At 33.7% G+C, this 21,573-nt stretch overlaps 1 protein-coding gene across 4 annotated transcripts in view; it reads left to right on the top strand.

Moving 5' to 3' along the window:
* Positions 1-20,883, top strand: part of Ythdf3 (YTH N6-methyladenosine RNA binding protein F3) — a 36,489-nt gene extending 15,606 nt beyond the window's left edge. For all 4 annotated transcript variants that reach the window (XM_047549645.1, XM_047549649.1, XM_047549653.1 and 1 more), the window contains 2 exons: positions 151-1,749; positions 17,769-20,883. In XM_047549645.1, coding sequence (XP_047405601.1) covers positions 151-1,749; positions 17,769-17,792 — 1,623 coding nt within the window. In that variant the 3' untranslated portion in view covers positions 17,793-20,883. The remainder of the gene's footprint in view (positions 1-150; positions 1,750-17,768) is intronic.
* Positions 20,884-21,573: the final 690 nt, after the last annotated feature.

Genomic DNA, 21,573 nt, shown 5'->3' with positions numbered 1-21,573 from the left:
AACTTTAATTATGCTTATCTAGAAATTTTGTGTTCATCAAGTACATCTTTTTCCTGTATTTAAAACTGTTTAATTTTAATCTTTCAGATGTCTTTTTCCCCTCCTGTAAAGAGGACATTTCACTACTGATTGCGGTCTTCTGTTTTGCAGAGTAACAGCTATCCACCAATGTCAGATCCATATATGCCTAGTTACTATGCTCCATCCATTGGATTTCCATATTCTCTTGGGGAAGCAGCATGGTCCACGGCTGGAGACCAGCCTATGCCATATCTGACAACCTATGGACAAATGAGTAATGGAGAACATCATTATATACCAGATGGTGTTTTTAGTCAACCTGGGGCATTAGGAAATACCCCTCCATTTCTTGGTCAACATGGATTTAACTTTTTTCCTGGTAATGCTGATTTCTCTACATGGGGGACAAGTGGATCTCAGGGACAATCAACACAAAGTTCTGCTTATAGCAGCAGTTATGGCTATCCACCTAGTTCTCTTGGGAGAGCTATTACTGATGGACAGGCTGGATTTGGCAATGATACTTTGAGTAAGGTGCCTGGCATTAGCAGTATTGAGCAGGGCATGACTGGACTGAAAATTGGTGGTGACCTGACAGCTGCAGTGACAAAAACTGTAGGTACAGCCTTGAGCAGCAGTGGTATGACTAGCATTGCAACCAATAGTGTACCCCCAGTTAGCAGTGCAGCACCTAAACCAACCTCCTGGGCTGCCATTGCTAGGAAGCCTGCCAAACCTCAACCGAAACTTAAACCCAAGGGCAATGTGGGAATTGGGGGTTCCGCTGTACCTCCTCCTCCTATAAAACACAACATGAATATTGGAACTTGGGATGAAAAGGGGTCAGTGGTAAAGGCTCCGCCAACCCAACCAGTTCTGCCTCCTCAAACTATAATCCAGCAGCCTCAGCCATTAATTCAACCGCCACCATTGGTGCAAAGCCAACTGCCTCAGCAGCAGCCTCAGCCACCACAACCACAGCAGCAACAAGGACCTCAGCCACAGGCCCAGCCACACCAAGTGCAGCCTCAGCCACCGCAGCTGCAGAATCGCTGGGTAGCTCCTCGGAATAGGGGAGCGGGCTTCAGCCAGAACAATGGAGTGGGCAGTGAAAACTTTGGTTTAGGTGTTGTACCTGTCAGCGCTTCACCTTCTAGCATAGAAGTGCATCCAGTACTGGAAAAGCTAAAGGCCATAAACAACTATAATCCCAAAGACTTTGATTGGAACCTGAAGAATGGACGTGTGTTTATAATTAAAAGCTACTCTGAGGATGACATACATCGTTCCATTAAGTACTCTATCTGGTGTAGTACTGAGCATGGTAATAAGCGTTTGGATGCAGCCTACCGTTCCCTGAATGGGAAAGGCCCACTCTATTTACTCTTTAGTGTGAATGGCAGTGGACATTTTTGTGGAGTGGCTGAAATGAAGTCTGTTGTGGACTATAATGCATATGCTGGTGTCTGGTCTCAGGATAAATGGAAGGGCAAATTTGAAGTTAAATGGATCTTTGTGAAAGATGTTCCCAATAACCAATTACGGCACATTCGCTTAGAAAACAATGACAACAAACCAGTAACCAATTCAAGGGACACTCAAGAGGTACCCCTAGAAAAAGCTAAGCAAGTGCTTAAAATAATTGCTACTTTCAAGCATACCACCTCAATCTTTGATGACTTTGCACATTATGAAAAGCGTCAAGAAGAGGAGGAAGCCATGCGTAGGGTAAGAATATAGTAATTTTGATGTGTGGGTCTTTCTCTTGGGGATGGAGTACATGGATGAGTATCCTTTAATGCCTCTTTGTTTTCCCCCTTCACAGTACTGGGAATTGAACCCAGGGATTCTCTACCACTGAGTTACATCCTTAGCCCTTTTTTATTTTTGAGGTAGGATCTCTAAGTTGCTTGGACTAGCTTTAAACTTGCAATCTTTCTGTCTCAGCCTCCTGAGTAGCTGGGATTCCAGGTGTATGCCAATGTACCTAACTGGGAAAATGGATTTTTAAAAAACAAAACAGAAGTATTTTTATAATTTTTACAGTTGAAGCTCTTTTACCAAATATGGTGACAATTTGACTTTGGGATGGTAAATTAGATTTGCTTTAAAATTAGACTCCATAGCATTTGCTTTCTCTTTTTGTTATTCATGTGTGAAACATAAGAAGACTTCCATTGGAAGACTTTGAATTGGGCACACTGTTATTCATGTTTGTAACATACTGACCAGCATTTGATCACAGAGTAAGGCAGGCTTAGATTGTTTTCTGTTCCGAACTACCTCATAAAATTGGGGTCCTAGTTTTAGGTGGAAAGAGAATGGTGGGGTTAGTCAACCAGGAGATTTTTCTGTAGGTGGTACATTTAAATTTGTTTTGGAGAGAGGCAGGGGTAAAGTTTGCTCTTCAGTAAAAAAGCATTTACTGCTGCGGAAAATCCCTTGTGGAAATTAACATAAAACAGAAACTTCCTTCAACTACCTATGCATAAAATTGTCAGTGATTCAGTTCTTTGAGTGAGTTTGTCTTGTGACTTCTTGGTTGTATGCAGCAGAGGGAATTGCTTCAACAAACATTACTCACTGGTGAATGATGTTGAGATACAAGTATAAAGTGGTAGTTTCTAAACCTTAGTGCTTATAATTACTTACTGGAGTATGTCTTGAAAATAGAGATTCTTGTGACCCACTTCTTGATGTATTTGGTAAGGGTGTGGTAGTGTACATTTTTAACAGGCTCCCCAGGTGATTCTGGTTGCAGTGATTACTATGCTGACTTGTTAGAGACTTTTAGAGTGATGCAAATTACTGTTTAAGGCTTTGTGAAACTTTTTAAATGGATTGCTGAATATAATTTTCTTCTAGCTAAATGTGGGAAATGAGGAAACTTGGATCAAAAGTTGCTAGTGAGGTTTTGAGCTTAGTGGTTAAGTAAATTGTCATATTGTATCTGCCATTACAAAATAGCATATCAGAGAAATGATCTGGAATATGAAAGATGGGATGCAGATACAGATTTTATTTTGGGATGTGCTTAATTAAGACACATTTGAGAAATATAGACAGTGAAATCTTTTTGACTTAAGCATTTAGTAGATAGATGGTGGGTGTTAGATCTAGGTTTTTTGTTTGTAAACAGTTGATTTCATGAAAGTAGGATGAGATTATCTAGGAGAAAATATGCATGATAAATATTTATCAGCTTTATTTTCTTCTACCGCTAAGGTGACAGCCAAACTTGTATGTGTTCATACTTTTCTTTCTTACACAGTCTGAAAATTTAGTCCTAGTTTTATTTTCAGTATTTTAATATATAGTTGTCTCTGGAATATATATTTTTTTCATACTAGGAATTGATCTCAGTGATTCTTTATTACTGAGCTATATCCCTATGCCTTTTTAAATTTATTTCAAGACAGGATCTTACTAAGTTTGTCAAGTCTGACCTCTAATTTGTAATTCCCTGCCTTAGCCTCCCAAGTAGCTGGAGTTGCAGACTGGCACACTGTGCCTGCCCCAGAAATATTTTTTATGACAAATGTATTATAGCCATGTTTTTGTATATATTGCATATATATATACACACTAGTGAATTAAACTTTAATTTTTGTATTTGTTATTTCACTGTTTGCTGCCATTCTGTGATGTCTGTAACTCAACAATTGACAATTTATTTTGAATCTAATTACACTTGATTTTTATTAATTTTAGAAGGCTGAGGCAGGAAGATTATAAGTTCGAGAGCAGCATGGGCAACATAGTGAGACCTTGTATCAAATTGAGTAAAAGGGTTGGGAATATAGCTCAGTGGTAAAGTGCCCCTTAGTTCCATTCCCAGTACCACCACCACCACAACAGACATGGTCTTTGGCCATGATGTTTAACCAATAGTTCAGCTGGATGTAGAGTTTGGGGTCAGCTCTTTTTCAATCAGAATACTATAGACTTGCTTTATTGTTTCATGTTCTGAAGTATAACCTTTTTAAAACTGACCTCTTTCAATATAACAACATAATATCGTTGTAATTTATGTTGTTTTTATCAATTCTTTATTCTCATTACTAGTAGTATTCTAGTCTATGGACGTATCACAGATATTTGGATTGTTTCCAGTTTGGGGGGGATAAAAAAGTTCCCATAAGTATTTTTGTACATAGTTTTAAAGCTTTTTTTTTTTTAATCAGTAAAATAAGTTCTAATTTAGAACTCACAACTTTCAGTTTTAAAAAGTAAATTGCTGAAATCACCATCACAGTTTGGATATGGGAAAGTTCCACCATGCATGAAAACCTCTCTTGTAATATCTTTTTATACTTACATCCTTGTTCTATGTCTAATCCCTGGCACCCACTAATCTTGACTCACAGTTTTGTTAGTATTTTTTTGTTGTTGAGATCTGAAAACCCCCAATATTCTTTGGGCTCTTTTCCTCTTAGTTACTGGACCAGGGGAGGATCATCAAGATCAAAATGGGTGCTTTTGGTGCTGGTTCCATATGCCTCTGCCATTGTGCATGTGGGAATGGGATAGTCATGCTTCAAGTTGACTATACCATCACCCTGTGGAGACTTAAAAGGGAAAATCTTTACAATGGCAACGCTAGGTAACTGACTTCCCTTTAGGTTTGAAACTACTATGTCAGGAGCCAGTTTTCCATGTTTTTTAACTGGTTAGCATATGAAGTATCATGTGTCTTTGCCTAGTTTTCTTCCTTTTGTTGTTGGCCCTTGCCCAGGCATAGTTGTAGATTTTCTCTTTGACATGCTTATTTTGCACATGGGCTTTCCAACATAAATGCTTTCAAAGCATCCCAGTGATTCTTGTGTTCCCTGTCCTAGGTCCTCTTTGGTTCCATCACAAAGGAGTTGTGTTTTGCTAGAATTCCTATTTTTTTCCAGTGAAAGCAGTTGCAAGTCATTATTAGTGTCTCTTTTAATAATACCTCGTCTGTCCTGTATTAAACTCTTAATTTCTGAAGCCTTGTGATAAGTGGAGGTCATATTTTCCCAGATGTATATCTTTTAGACTTTGGGTAAAGTCAGATTCTTAGAGAAGACACAGACTACATTAATTATAAGAGAGATGATTGATAAATTTGATTAGTTAGAAACAGTTAATCAAAAGATGCTTTAAAGGAAAATATAAAAAGACATCTTTTTTGAAAGAACCAGAAGAAATTTGAATATAACTGATTGATGGTTAAGAATATATAAATATAAAAAAGACAACTCAGTAGAAAAATGTACAAAAGATATGAATATGCATTTAGTGAAAGAGGAAAACAGACATGACTAATGCATATAAACCAATATTTAGTCTTATTGAAAGAGAAAACAATCTCATTACATTACAACCCCTTAGGTAGCACTATATCCTACTTACCAGTCCCAACCAATCTGGAAGCATTGACTTCTGTCATATCCCCAAACTTTCCCCACTTCATGTAACAATGCCCTTATTCATGGCCAGTGTAGGTTCAATGTGAACAATGTTCGCTTTCTTCCTCCAAAATTTCCTAATAAAAATACTGTTCTCTCTTAAGTGCAGAAGACATTTTTCCAACTGGTGTCCACTTTTGCTTCTGGAAGCTGTGGAAGCTTAAACCAAGACCTCCTTTTTGATGGTATCTTGATGACTCAGTAAACCCTTTTATTTCACAGGGGGAGAATAAAATGCTGCTATTTTGGCTTATCCCAGCCTACATTTTAATCACTCAGAATAGTCAAAGCCAATAGTCTTGTCCACTCAAGAAGTTGCTGCAACAGGAAGTAAAAGTGAAATTTAGGAAAATCCAATTCATGATTAAAATGAGAAAATATTTTATATCCATTCATTTGGCAAAATTAGGAAATGTGATGGTATTGAATATTGGAAAGATTGTAAATAAACAAGGCATCTTACACAATTGCAGATGTCAAGCACTTTTTGTGTTTTTTAACAAGTTGAATACCGTGCCTTATAATTCAGCAGTTCTCTTCTGGAATACACCTGAAGAACCTTTCCAGATACCACAGAAAGTATGTATAGGAATGGCAAAATTTTATAATAGCAAAAAACTGGAAACAATTCAAATGTTCATTTGTAGGAAAAGAGCAGAGACATTGGTGGTGCTATAGTAATATGGGTGAATTTTTTCCTTCATTCTTCTATTTGGAAATAATTTGAAATTTATCTGGGGAATAATTTGTAGAATACTTACATACCATTTAATCAGATTTGCCTGTTATTGTCATTTTTTTCCCATTTGCTTTGTTCTTTTTAAACTGAGAGTGAGTTCCATGTAGGCTCTTTTCTCCAAAAAAAAAAAAAAAAAAAACCACCAAAAAACTATAGTGTGTATTTCCTAAGAATAAGGTTATTCTTTTATTTAACTACTCTGTCATTTTATCCAGAGTCCTTTCCTTACTGTAGTAGAGAATCCAGTCCATGATCAGAATAGGATAGTCAAAGTAGTTTGGAATAATAAAGACTTATTCTAAACCGACTTCTGCCTTTCCCAAGTTTGGGAGGATTTTGTCATGTGCTTTTATAGAAGTGTTATGGGTCTAATGTCTATGTTTAGGTTTGTGGTTACTATAGCTCTTTTTCTCTTTTCATGTTTTTCTTTACATTTTTGAGACCTTTTATGATAATAAGGACTTTAAAAAGCTAATTCCATTATGTCATTGTCATTGTCATTGACTCATTTTTTTCCCCTGATTATTTTGGCAATAAATAACCAGGACAACTTGCTTTTCTAGCCAACATGCCTCCTGTGGAGGACACAACCTGACATCCTGTCTGCATATATGAAACTTAGAATGTCAGGCTCTCTGTTTCAGAATGAGGAATGCTGGTGAAATTCGAAACTGCAGAAGGAACAATTGCCAGTTAGGAGGGAGAGAGGAGCTGGATAAAGAGAAAAATCTTAAAAGCTTCCTAAGCAAAAGACTATTTATAAAGAAAAGAGAAACAGTGGGTGATCCATATTATCTCTTCAGAGGGTACTCAAATGTAAAATCTTATTTCAGGGTGTTTAGGGGAGTTGGGTGTAGAATTACATCTGTAAAGATAAGTGTCTAGTTACAGGGAAGTAGGGTGGAGGAGTAAAAGAAGTTCAAGTTTACAAGAACATAGCCTTAGTGTACCTTATAATTCAGCCTTATAATAAAAGTTAGAAATTTTAGGAGAATGAAATAGGGATTCAAGAAAGGTGATGACATGTTTTAGTGTCTGGGTATACAAGAACAAATCTCAAAAGGGGACTGATAATGCATTTTGAATCAAGACAGGTGTTCATTATTTATAGTGCATCCCAGGACTTTCCAGCATCTCACCCTGTCACTGTCAATAAGGTCCTTCAAGCCTCACAAACAACATGGGCCCTTTATTAGGAACAACTGACCTAAAGTCAGGAATCTAAAAAGAATAAAAAGTTTGGATAATTTTGATTGTATTATAACATAAAGTCTGAAAACAAGACTGATTTTGCTTTTGCTGATTCCCTGGCACCTAGAAAAATACCTGGCACATGGTAGGTTTTAAGCAGATACCTGTTAAATGAGTAAATGCTTTGAAGAACCTCTTGCAGTTTGAGTGTTGTAGAATTGTTCCTTTCTAATCACTGTACTGTTATTTGTTCATTCAGTTTATAATAAATGCTGCATGTTGGTTTTTCAGTTTGTAGAAATAGACAATACATTATAAAATATTAAATTCTAGTTAGAACAGAATGTTAGGAGATACATTCAAGGAAAGATTTGAGGAAGGGTTAAATATATGAACTTTTTCATCTTTCTGAAGTTAGCAGGTAACTCTTCAAAGATGATCAATCAGGGATTAGTGCCTTAGGCATATTATTTAAAGTCATAAATGCTACGACTTAAACTAAAAATAGTATAGCTTCTAGTGTAGGAAGGTGGAATAGAAGTGGGATATGACATTTGTTTTTATAAATTAATCATATACAATGGGAATTGTTGGTGTCTCAACTGACTAAATCAAGAATTTTATGTATTAGTATTATTATTAAGGTTATGGCCACCCATCAGAGGAACTTAAATTTTAGAAAGGGTTAGGAGAGGATAAAGTTCCTGATTTATTATCTTTATTTGTCTTCAAAAGAATTGTGTGTATTACTTCTGTGGTAAAGCCAGTTTAATTGAAAATATAAGAAGAAAATAAAGAACTAATAAAGTTCTGACTATATTTGTCTAAAACATGTAACCTACTACATGTAATCTATAGGTAGTACAGTCTACTCTTTAGGTAAATCTTTGTTAACCAGGAAACAGTTTGAGGTTAGATTTTTAGTTTAATAGCTCTTTTAATTCTATATAGTTTCAGTTGCCAATCACTTTGATATGAATTTTCCCAAAGATGGCATTTTCCTAATCTCCCAGAAAGAGATGCAGCCTTACCCTGAGAAAAAATAAACAAGTCTGTGGGCTTGGTGGTGTACACCTTAATCCCAGCGGTTCAGGTGTATCCCAAGTTCCAGGCCAGTCTTCGCAATTTAGTGAGGCCCTAAGCAACTTTGTGAGACCCTGTCTCAAAATTTAATAATGAAAAAGTCTGGGGATGTGACTCAGTGGTTAAGATTCCTGAGTTAAATCTCTAGTACACCCCGCCCCATCCCCCCAAAAAACAACCTAGTTCATAATTATAATAAAATCTATTAAATTCTAGATACTTCTATGTATTTTAGTCACATATGCTAACATTATGTTGTTGTGTACTTCCAAAGACTAAATTTTAGGGCAATATATATATAAATTTTTTTTTTTTTTTTGTGGTGCTGGGGATTGAACCCAGGGCCTTGTGTTTGCAAGGCAAGCACTCTACCAACTGAGCTATCTCCCCAGCCCATAATATAATTTTTTAAATGTTTAGAATAGCTGTTCCTGAGATGAGATGTTAGGTCTGTCTCAAGGTACAAATTTGTTTTAATATATGAGAAATTACTTTGACCATAATTAGTCCTATAACAACAGTAAGCATTTTCCTAGTAGTTCTGTTATTTTTAATGACATGGGTTGAAGTCTATTTGATTATCTTTTCATGAACTTTTCTAATGGTTGTAGTTCTCTCTTGCCGAATAAGTTGATTATGATGATTAACAGAAAAAGTTCAGTAAATTAAGTCTAATTTATATTACTTATAAATGAATAATTCTCTGGGTTAAAAATATTGGTAATTTCAATAGTCAAGATGATTTCAGTACAGTAATACTCTGTTCTAAACTTGGTAAGTATTTATGAGCCAAAGTTGGAAGGAGGTGCTTCAATGAACATTTTATTACATTGACTTGTTTTTATGTTTTCCTCAGACTGTTTATAGTGGTTTTGCTGTGTTCAATGCTATTAAGAGAATTTTATGGATTTTTAGTAAATGAACTAAAATGAACTACCTGTAGTTTATCAAGTTAGTTGTAGAGCTTGGGGTTAAAATTGTCAATAGTCATTGTTAAATTGAGCAGAATTTCAGTTGTTAAATGTATCATTTTCATTAGCAAATGCATGATGACATAAGGAACAGGTATCTTTACCTTTATGTGGGAATGAAATATTCAAAGTTTTTAAGAAGTAATTTGTTGAAGTATTTCTGTTTATTTAATATTTCATTGAAAATATTACATGCAATTTCTTAATTTAGAATAAATGTGCCCAAGAAAAAAATATTTCATTAAAAGAAAAGTGTAGCTTTTGAACATGATATTTTCTTTAGTAAGGGAAAAGTTAGGGCCTTAATCAACTTTACCTGTTCCTTGGAGTAGCTTTTTTTTTTTTTTTCATATGTAAAGATTTATCTGTGTTTATTTCACTCTAATCATACAGTAAGTACTGATAGAGTTAGGGTAGGATGCCCTAGCTCCTTTTCCTGACAGTTCTGAATTTATGCTAATATGCTACTGATAGATCAGTATGGCTAATGCTTGTTTGTTGTGAATTGCTGTGTAAGTTATTTAAAAGTGCAAAGTTTAGTAGCCTGAAATACTTTACAGCTTCTGTGTGTTAGGAATTGGAGTGTAGCCTAGTTGGATTCTCAGCTTCAGGATCCCTATAAGGTTGCAGTCAGAGTTGGGCTTAGTTCTCATCTGAAGACTTGATTGGTAAGACCTCTATGTTCAAACTAATGTTGTCGGCAAAATGTTCTTCCTCATAATTTGGAGTGAGAACCTGTTTCTGATGGCTTTTGGCCAGAGACTGTGCTCTTTTCTTCATATAGGCCTTTTCTCATAGGAAACTTGCTTTGTAAAGTGAGCAAGCAAGGGATGGGGGAGTAGGGCTACAGAGTGATTAAGCTGAGGTTGCAGTGGCTAGGAAAATAGAAGGCATGGTCTTTTTTTTTTTTTTTTAATTTTTTGTAGTTGTAGATGGACAGCATGCCTTTTTTTTTTCTGTGCTAGTGCCTCCCGTAATCATAGAGGTGAAATCCTGTTACCTCTTGCAGTTGTGTTGATTAGCAGCAAGTCATTGTTGAGTCCAGCCCATAGGAGCAGGGATTGATTCTACAACCTATGAATACCAGGAGGCAGGAACCTTTGGGAACCATGTCAGAAACTGCCAGGACCCTCTGCTCCCCATACCAGTACCACCACAGTACTGGGGTTTGAATCCCAGGTTGAACATTGTAGGCACGTGCTCTACCCTGAGCCATATCCCCAACCCTTTTTTAAATTTTTATTTTGAGACAGAATCTCACCAAGTTTCCCAAGCTGTCCTTGAATTTTTGATCCTTTTGTCTCAGCCACCCTTGTAGGACTAGCAGGGATTACAGGTGTGTGCTACCATACTTAACTTTATTGCTCTCCAGTGTCTAAGAGGAAATTAATTTTACTGTCTCCTGGGAGAAAGTTTGAGTTTATTGGAAGATGTTTCAACTGTAGTATCTTACACATTTGACCAATTCAATATTGAGGCAGTTTCTGTTGCATTTGAAATAACTTGAGGGAATGAAAGAACCTTTATAGACTCTATAATAAAAGAACTAGAATATAAAAAAACTAATGAACAATTCTACTTGTAAAAGATAGTCTAGAATATTTAATTTTCATTTTATGGTAAAGAGACTAAAATCTGACATCCAAAAATAGAATTGCAAATAGATTCCTTTGTTTGGCTTTAAGAGCCTCAGTTACTTGGTCTTTTTATTTATTTATTTATTTTTCCTTTTTAAAATTTATTTTTTAAAAATTCTATTAGAACACATCTTGCATTCAGGTTAACCTGGATCACCATATATTTGGGTCCTGCATGCTTTCTTAACTCTGCTATACCTCATTCATTCCGTGGGTTAATATTTAAGATTGCAAGTAGCCACCAGAGATAAATACTGTTACTTTGTAGAACTCAGTCAGCTTGGGGAGACAAATGAATAGTTTCAGTTAGGAAAATTTTGTAATTTTCAGTGTCTTTTCGTTAAATGTATTGCTAAGTATTTTGTATTTTTTTATGATTTGTAAATGGAATTACATTACAAATGTGTGCCACCATACCCACTTCAGTTTTTATTTTCTTAATTATATGCTGGAAATTCAGGTACAGCACATAGTTGTTATAATTATACAGAATCTTCTTTCTAACTGATTTTTAAATGTCCCTGTATCCAGTGACTCACTAAATTCATTTATTAGTTCTTATAGTTCTGATAATGAACATCCTTAGGGTTTTTTACCTAAAAATCATGTCAGCTGCAGGTTGAGATTGTTCTGTTTCTTTTTTGCTCTTTTCTTCCCTTTTTTAATGCAATTAAGTAAAAACTACAAAACATTACAATAAATGATTGTGACTAGTGGTATTGTTTTATTGAACTAAATCAGAAAACATGAATTTATTCCTCTTACAATCATGTTGTTGATCTCATTGAAGCACCTAAATTAACATGTTCATCACCATTCTTTTCTATTTGAACTTCACTTTTTCTTTTTTGTAATATACTTTATCTGGTCTTTGGTTGGCACAAATGAACAATTTATTAGCATTCTGTATCAATTCTTTTCTCAAACTGAAAATACTTCTTTATTTTGTAAATACAGATGTGGGCACTGGAATCTTTTAAAGTTTCTAGCACTGATCATGACTTTTTTTTTCATTAATTTCCATTGACTTTGTTGCCAACATAAATGTTTATGTTTTATTACTCCAACTTTGCAGGACTGGGGAGATAGCTCAGCTGATAGAGTGCTTGCCTCAGAAACAGAAGACCCTGAGTTCGATCCCCAGTACCGCCAAAAAAAACCAAAAAACAAAAAAACTTTGCAGTAATAATGGAGAGTAATAATGTAGAGCTTCATTACAATGGAAATGTAAATTTAAAACATTTGAAAAGTTGATTTCCAAAAATGACCTCTATTCCCAAAGCATAATCATTGTTCTTTCCCCTGATGACTGTATGGTTTTGAGTTTGTATCAAGTGCAGAATTGGTCTGTTTCCTTTGTACTCTTTCTTATCCTTTCTTAATGCAAGAGGAGTTGTCATGTTGTTGGGACTGAGCATGTCAGAAACTTACCTTGGTATTATAGTACTTTTAAAGACTCTGAATACAATACTGAGGCTTTTGAACAACTGGGATTTTTATCTGTTACTGCCTTTCTTGTATTCTTTGGCATGAATTTCTCAGTCCTATCAGCCACCTATGCAGATTTCATTCTTACTAAGTCATTAATTTTCCTGAAAAATTAAATCTGTTAGATGTTTTAACTTAAGTCTTGGTTCATCTATAAATTGTTTTCTTGAAACATACACTCTGATTTTTTTCCCTTTATTTAATTAAAAAAAATAGCCCTATGTAGTTATCGGGTTTAATTTTGGGGTGGTATTAGGTGATACTTTTATCCTCAAACAATAATTTTGATTACCTGTCCAGGGGCAGCCATTTAAATAGCAATAACATATAAAATTTTTTTTTTCGTATTTCTATAGTGATGATTGAGAGTTGCATGCAAGTCATTCTTTTCTTTAGTGATTATTTTTTATTTTATTTTGAAATATTATAGACTTTTAGGCATGTTGCAAAGGTAATATAGGAAGTTTCTGTATATCCTTTATTCACTTTCCCTTAATATTAACATGCACATAATAATGGTATATTTATCTAAACTAAGAAATTAACATTGGTATAATACTGTTAAATAAATTACAGACTTTTCCCAAATTTCCCATTTTCCATATGGTCTGGAGACCAACATTACATTCAGTTGTTATGTTTCCTTAGTTGTCTCCAGTCTGTTAACAGTTTTCTGCCTTTCTTTGTTTCTTATATCTTTCGAGGCTTCTGAACAGGTAGTTTTTCAGATTTCCAGAAAACTTTTCATTTGTATGGATTTGAGGAAGAATACCACAGAAATGATGTGTTAATGTGTTAATATGTTAATGTAGTATCAACTTTATTTGTTTAAGGTGAAGTCCACTAGTTTTCTGCTCTGGAAATCCCATTTTCCCCTTTTGTACTGTATTCCTGGAAGCAAGTTCACTAGGAACTCATACTCAAAAATAGGAAAATCACATCCTACTTCCTGCAGGGAGGAATTCTCAAAGAATTAGTGAAGTTTGTTGTTTAATTGTCACCCTTTCATTTCTTCCATCTAAAATGTTCATTTTGTCTTGAATCTGTCTGCCAGTTCTTACTTTGTGTGTGTGTGTGTGTGTGTGTGTGTGTGTGTGTGTGTGATGGTGCTGGGGATTGTACCAGGGACTCCTGCTTTCTTTCTTAGAGTTTTCCATCTCTTTTTTTTTTCCTGCTCAGATATTTTATGGATTTAATATTCTACTTCACAAATGAGGCAGTGACAATTTGTCCCTTTAATTTATCACCTGGTTTTTCAATTTGAAAACTAGGTTCCTAAGATACAGAAAGTATTTTTGTGTATATTGCATTTGGATCTCAAATGTTTGCTTTGCTTCTTTTCCTTTTTTTTTTTTGCATGTGTTCACTGTTCTTTCAGTAGTTGTTAGACTTATGTTCTCACTGCTTACCTTCATTTTTTTTTTTTTCCTAGATGTTATGGCTTCTTAGATACGTGATTACTTTTCCCTTTTGACTCATTTGTGGGTTCTGGTTTGGTTACTAAAATATTGTTAATGGTGGTGAATCTTCAGATGATTAGAAGAAAAGTAAGTCATTTAAAGGTGAACTGGTGGTCCCTCTTAGGACATTCTTCAATGTCCTAAGAGATCTTTATTTTCTGACTTTTCCTAGTTTGAAGGGTTGGGACTGTCAGAAAAGAGTTGACAACAACTTCTTCCTGGGTTTATTTCCATAGACCATTTTCTGGTCTTGGCCCTAGGGTCTTTGGTGATCTCTAGTATGTTTGCTTAGATTGGGTTGGGGTAGAAACCCTGTATCACCCCATTTTTTTCTTCAGACTTAATAGCCCTCAAATCTCACAGTATGACTTGTTGAGGTTATAGTGCTATTAATGAAAAAAGATTGGGGAGGGAGAGGGTTGGAAGGGAAGGATTCTTCTGTTAATCATTTTTATTATTTAAAGAAAAAATTGAATTTCATGAATCACTTGATAGTTTGTATCCTAAAGAATGCCTTTTTAGTTATAGCTGAAGTTGATAACATCACTGATAGTTCATCATTTTTTAATTTTCTATTTCTAGTGACTTGTAGCTGATAATTCATAGGTATAGGAACTACATTAGAATTATTAGAATATTTAATACTAATAGTTTTAGGTACAGTCCTACCTCTTGGTAGTATACATGTGGGATTTGTTTGTTGAAAAAAATGGACCATAAACTTCTGGAGGACTAATTCTGTTGATGATGTTTACTATGCACTGTTGACTTCCAAATTTGTATTCCCTTTTGTACCATTCTTATCTCCAGACTCATCACATATTTGACATCTTCATTTATTGTCTCATAAACATCTTATATTAATATAATTGCTTCTTTTTGCCTGTCCCATCTTCATTTTTTTAGAGAGTATTTACCTTTTCTTTTTTTTTTTGAGATGTTCAGTCTAAAAATCCTGGACTTATTCTTGATATTATTCTTTATTATCTCTTATCTAATCCATCAATAAGTCTCTGCTTTCAAAATCTATCATGAGTCCAAGCACTTCTCACTAGCTCTTCCTCTTTTAAAGTTGTCCAGTTTGCTGTGTCCTTTTAGATTTATTGGCATATTAGCATTAATAGTATTTTTATATCGAGTATTATAATTTAAAAAAAAAAGTGTTTCAGAGATTTTTCTATTGTTAGTTACCCCCAAAGCACCAATTTTTAGTTTTTGTTCTCGATGATTCTGTTTATTTTTTTCTATTTTATTATATTCTGCTGTTTTATATATATATATATATATATATATATTTGTTCTTAATGCTGTATGGAGGTGGATGATGAACTCATTGCTTTTTAGCTTTTTTTAAAAAAAATTCTACATATGTAAAATTCTAGTGTCTTTGGAGTGTCTGTACTTCACATTTTATTATTGTACTGCTATAAAAAAATTCTGATTTCCATTGTAACTTTTTAAAAGACTTTTAGAAGTGTGTTTCAAAATTTCCAAATGTGGGTAAGTTGTTTTTGTTGTTGCTTTTAAAATTTATGTGAGAAAATGGGTACACTATGAAACTGACTCTGGCATTTATTGAAATTTGTTTTCTGGCCTAGCATGTAGTCACTTTTTATGGTACATTGTGTACCTGGATAGAATGTGTACTACTCTGAAATTATTTGTGCCAGTTTTCTGTATTCTTTGTGTTTAACTTTTTATTTCCTCGTCTGCTTTATTATTAAGAGAGAAGTGTTAAATTCTATCATGAATTTTTTAGCATCTCCTTGTAATTCTGACAATTTAATATAGTAGCTTTTCAAAAACTGTTTCTTATTCAGTGTGTAGTGATCACTTTTATCTGCAAAAATGGTTTTTGCCTTTTAAGACCATTTTGTCTGATATTGATATGGTTGTATGAATCTTAATTTGGTGTATGTTGTCATATGTTTATTAATTTTAACTTTTTCTGTCCTTGTGTTTTGGGTTTATTAGAAATTATGTGTAATGGGATTTTAAGAAATTCTGAATTCATATTTTTTATTTTCATTGATGAGTTTACATTTATTTTGACTTATGTTATAAATACATAAAATGTTTACTTTTACCCTCTTATTTTCTTATTAATCCAGATCTTTTAAGCCCCTATTCCCATGAATTAATGGGGTTCCTTTTTCTTTTTTCTGTTTTCTTTATTATGCCTTTTGGTTGTACATTGTTTCAAGTTATGCATTGTATATACATAGATGCATTATAATACATATGTAATCTATGTATTTTAGTGATTCTATAAAAGTGCTTAGCTGATTATAGTTCCAACTGAAACATCATCAGTGAGCACATGATCCTCATTGCTATAACTGATGATTTACCTCCCCACATTGAACTTCTTTGTCTATTTTATCCTTAAGTAGAGTTCCTTTTTTTCTTCCTTTCTAGTTCTGATCTGTCATTTTATGGGAAAGTAAATAAAGAGTATGTGGTTACCTCTTAATTTATTCTGTCATATATATTATATCTAGTTGATTAGGGCATGCTTCAAAATGTCTCATAAACCTTTTTGTTTACCTCACTTGAACACTAAACTGTTTCACCAGGCTTGTAAAAGAAATTTAGGGCCTTTGTAAAATTAGACTCCAGCTTTGTGGTATACTCCCCCGTTAATATCTTTTGGTTTTTGTTTTTGTGTATCCTTTTGAAACATGACTAATCTAGCTAGCTCTGTTTTCATTTTTTTATTATTTCATTTCAGTGCATCTCACTGATATTTAGGAATCTATGAGATAATTACCTTGCAGTAGGACATTTTATTTAACTTTCTCCATGAAATAATGTTTTTCAAGTTGTAGTGATATATTCAAATAAAAAAGAAAGAACTTTAATATCAAAGTACTTAAAGATAATCTTGGGAATTTAAAATACAGTTTTCTTGCATGGCTACTTGGAAAGAAAGTAAAATTTACTACTGAATGTATGCTACTCATGCAAAAATAAGATGGAAGTAGCAAAAACAAAATGAGAGAATCTTAAAATTTGCTAAACACTGGTGGTTTTCAAAGTGCTTTCCTCAGACCAACAGTCCAGACTAAGCTGTGAACTTGTTAGGAATGCAAATTCACAGGTTCGGGAGCCAACTCTCAAGCATTTGTACAAGCCCTCCAGGTGATTTGTCTAGTATTAATAAAAAAGTATTTGATTAATTGTGAACATGAAAACATTCAGTGTATCTTACATGGTTTCTTTTTTGAGGGAAGGAATTGTTATATTTCTCTCAATTATGTCGTAAGTCAAAATCAATTAAATATAACGCTTATATTTCTTCATGTGAAAAATTGTAATATACTCAAAATAAGAGTGGAAGAAATTTTGGAATCAAAGTTATTTCTAAATTAGTACAGAAATCTTAATGTAAAACATTTTTAATGCAGTTCTTTCTTTCAGTCTCCACCTGAGACAGATTGCTTTCCATTTGCTACATCTCACCATTAAAAATTCATTGGAAGTACTCAAAACAGTATTACAATATTTTATCCTTAAACAAATCTGTAGAACAGTAGGACTGTGTAGTGTACTGAAACTCCCCTGAAATAAGTCTCTTGTGTTTGGACTTTTCTAATTTAAAATGTTTTATAGTAATCATTCTTCTATGATTATTTGAATTAGTATTTGAAGAACTTTGTATGGAAATGATTTACATTATATGTGCATATAGTTTAAATGATGATAGTATTTTGTTATAACTCTTTTTGTTTTTCTTTCAGGAGAGAAATAGAAACAAACAATAACCATATGGAGATGTCCTATTAAAATTACAACACTAATGATGTAGACTCTGGAAATGCCTAATAAGTCAAAGAAAACGTTATTAAAGCTTTTTTTCTGCTTAAGGTGACATCTTTGAACACTTTAACACAAAATTGACTCTTCTTGTAATGGTTTTCATCAGCGCATCTGCCCTTATACTCTCACCAAACACACTTGAGAACTGTAACTTCGTCAAGCACTTTCTGTCCTGAAGCTTTTACCAGTATCTGCTGTCTTTTGTAATTATGCATCCTAGCTAAGGCACAGAAGACTGAATGAATGCAAGGATTCATTAACTCTTTGAATTTGTTAAATACTAACAGTTAACCATTAGAAGTGGTTCAATGATGTAAGAGTCACACTGCTTCAACTTTTTCTTTGTTGTAGTTTTTAAATTGTCAATTTTTAGCTATTTCAACAGATTAAAAGCAAAATAATCATGCCATATTTAGTCCTGGAGTTCAAGTCTAAACGTTTATGTGAAAAATTATTGTAGTAAACTTTTAATATGGCAAAGCAACCTTAAGCTCTATTTTAGCCAAATGAAACATAATCTGAAATTACATTAGAACATTTCCCTTGTCTTCAAACTGTTTGGTGTAACAGAATATTGATATGCAGCTTGGTGGATTTCACCAGTTAATGCACATTCTTTCCCCCTCCTTCCCTCAATTATATGTATACTGAGAAATGTGCATTTGTCTGAGGAATTACTTTGTTTGCTACCACTTAACGAATCTCAAAATTTTGAGTAAATGTACCTCAGTCTAATCAGACTTTTTATGACCTTTATAACTACGTTTAAAATCCTTAATTCCTATTTCTGGGTGTTTGCGAGCCTGATTGCTATCATGAAGTAAAAATTTATTATTCTAGATATTCACTAGCTAAATAAACATAGTTCTTGTTTAGCAAGCATATACTGTTCCTCAACTCTTTTCTCCAGCTTTTGCAGTGTCCTGGCATCCTTAAAATACTTTGAGAATATGGCCTTGATCCATGAATTAAATCAGTATCTAAGTGAATGTGTTGATGTTTTATTGATCAGATCTATATGTGGGAATACAGCATATATCTGGGTATTCTTATAGTTATCTTTTTTAACATCTTATTTTTTTCATTAATTACATATCAACATTAATTTTATATCTTGAAACAAATTGATTTTGTATAATTGAATGTGTCAAGCATCTGTATTAACTGATTTGATGGCATAAGGTTATGAAAATAATGTTCTGCCCCTTATATTACTGTTCCAAAAGGAGAAAGTTATGTAGAATGATATGTAAAGGGTGAAAATAGCAATACAGTAGATTTGAATACCTTGATGTTTTGCATTACTCCATTTATGTTTACATCATGTTTAGAAATGTTTTCATTTACTATGATCTTTGGTCACTTCAACTCAAAAGCCTAATGACATATTTCTTTGAGGGTTTCATTTATATATTTTTTTGTACAACGTTTTCTTAAATTGTACAAATACTGTATTTTTTTTTTTTTTCACTCAAATACAGTATTTGTAGATAACTGTAGCTACTTCACAGTTCTTGGGTAGTCCCAGTGTAGTTATATCAATGTTTACTGAAGGGAAAATCAAAATGTTAATGGTATATTTAAAAATAAAGACTTTCTTAAAGGAAAATTGCACCTATTTTACCTTTTCGAGACTAAGCCATGAAATCTTGTAACATGTCTCTTTAACTATTTACAATAAAAATTGGCATTTGGGTATAGTCACCACAGCAATGTTCTATATCTCCAAGATTATATAGATAAGGCATGCCAAAGATGATTGTTATCATACTGGAGGTTCTATTGGAGAGAACTGTAAAAGAGTGACCTTGTAGAAAGGATCTGAGTCCTCCCCCTGAGGTTCTCTTTTTATTGGTGCTTTATTAGCAACTCTGGATATTTTTATAAAACTAGTTACATTATAAATGGATTCAAACTTGTTTAATTTATATTAGGTTTCTATTAAGAAATGTCCTGGAAACACCCAGCATGCAGACTGATTGCAATAGACTCAGACATTGTCAAGTGTTGTTTAGAGTCTGTGCATGGTGAGGAGTACATCCCAGTGCCTTTAACGTGGATTCCTAATCTTAAGTGAAATGGGTGCAGCATTCCTTTGGAAAAAAAAAAAAAAAATCTTATCAATTGGTAATTTTGTGTTTTTTTTCATTTAAGTTTTCCCCAAAACACCAACTTTCTCTTTCTTCTTGGTCTGTCAGGTCGGTATATTACAAGATGTTTTTTCTCTAAATGAAATTATTACAGGTTGTCTTGAGCACAACCAGATGAATGTTTCTTCACTGTAGGGACCCAAAAAAAAAAAAAAAAATGTGGGCTCTACAAGAGGAAATACATAATCAAATGTTTGAATAATCATGAATTAAGACATTATTGTCCCAGTAAATTTCTCTCTTAATGTTTTTCCGAGTTCTGGTTTGAATGTTTCTTTTTAAAGTTTTCTTATGTGGGTGTTTTCTTTCGAAAGGTATTATAGTTTGTATACTTAACAGTAAGGGGGAAAATGTAACCAAAATTAGTATTCTTTATCTATACGTATTGGTACTTGAAGATTCCTTTCAAAAGAAACCCAACCTTTTTTTTTAAATTTTAGTACTTAATTCCTCATTTTAACTTCAGTGATCTTTCTAATCCAAAAGCTGTGTTATTTTTGAGTACAATGCATGGGGGTTAAGCTGATGTTAAAACAGTTTGCAATAAAAAAGAATCAGCTTAAGTCATTTAATCAAGTGCATTCTGCATCCTTTAAAATTACGTTTGAGAGATTTAAGAGAATTGTGTTTTCATTAAGTTTTGCATATCTTTTGTTATGCCATGTAAATTCCCTTTTTCGTATGATTAAAGGAAGGTTATGATAAAATGATTAGTTCATTTACATTCACTTGTAGCAATTACATGAGAATTTGAATTTTGTCGTGTTTGGGTTTGTTCATTCCTGTGAATGATGGTACAGTTAGGTGAGATTTTCTGTTATGGTACCCAAACTCACCATTTGGTCCTCTTTAATCTTTGAGGGTTTCAATAAAAATTGTTCACTCATATCTGTGTTCTTTCCATTTTATCTTTATAAGTATGTTTTGCCTGCTTTAAAAAAATTTGCCTACTCTATTATGAATTTCTCTGTTGATATATTTTTTTCAAGTATACATAGATTGTGTCATTCATTTTAGTTGAATATTTAAGTAGGAATATTAAAGAGAGGTAAGATAGCAAAAGAGAAAAGACCTATTTAATTTTATGGAGGAAAAGGAAAAAGTGGCACCAGCTTTCTGATAACTAAAATACCTTACTCTTAGTCCCAAGAAATACTTTTTCTAACAGTGTACATTACCGGTTGGAATCAGTGAATATGATGTGGATAGGATCATGATGAATCTGGATGGTACACTGATGATTGCTTAATTGTCTTATTTGTTCTGATGGAGGAAATCTAAGAATTTAGTTTCTGTATTATCAAAACTAACTGTAACCACACAGCAACACTGCTGGCTTTGACTAGGGCACAAAGAAATACCCCAAGTGCCCCACAGTGCAGCATCATCAGAAACCTTTTACTGGTCATCTCCCTGAAGGGAAAGTTTACATTTCATTAGCATACTTAAGAAATGAGGCCAGGCATTCATAATTGAGATCTAATTCTTACTATTACTTTATGATAGTCAATTTGTAATTCTAGTCTTGGAACTAAATACTCTTGTAGTCAGTCAGAAGTTTAGTGACCGATTCAAG

This window comes from Sciurus carolinensis, chromosome 1 (genome assembly GCF_902686445.1).
Source record: "Sciurus carolinensis chromosome 1, mSciCar1.2, whole genome shotgun sequence".
NCBI classification, from domain to species: Eukaryota; Metazoa; Chordata; class Mammalia; order Rodentia; family Sciuridae; genus Sciurus; species Sciurus carolinensis.
This window is presented reverse-complemented; position numbering and strand designations above follow the sequence as displayed.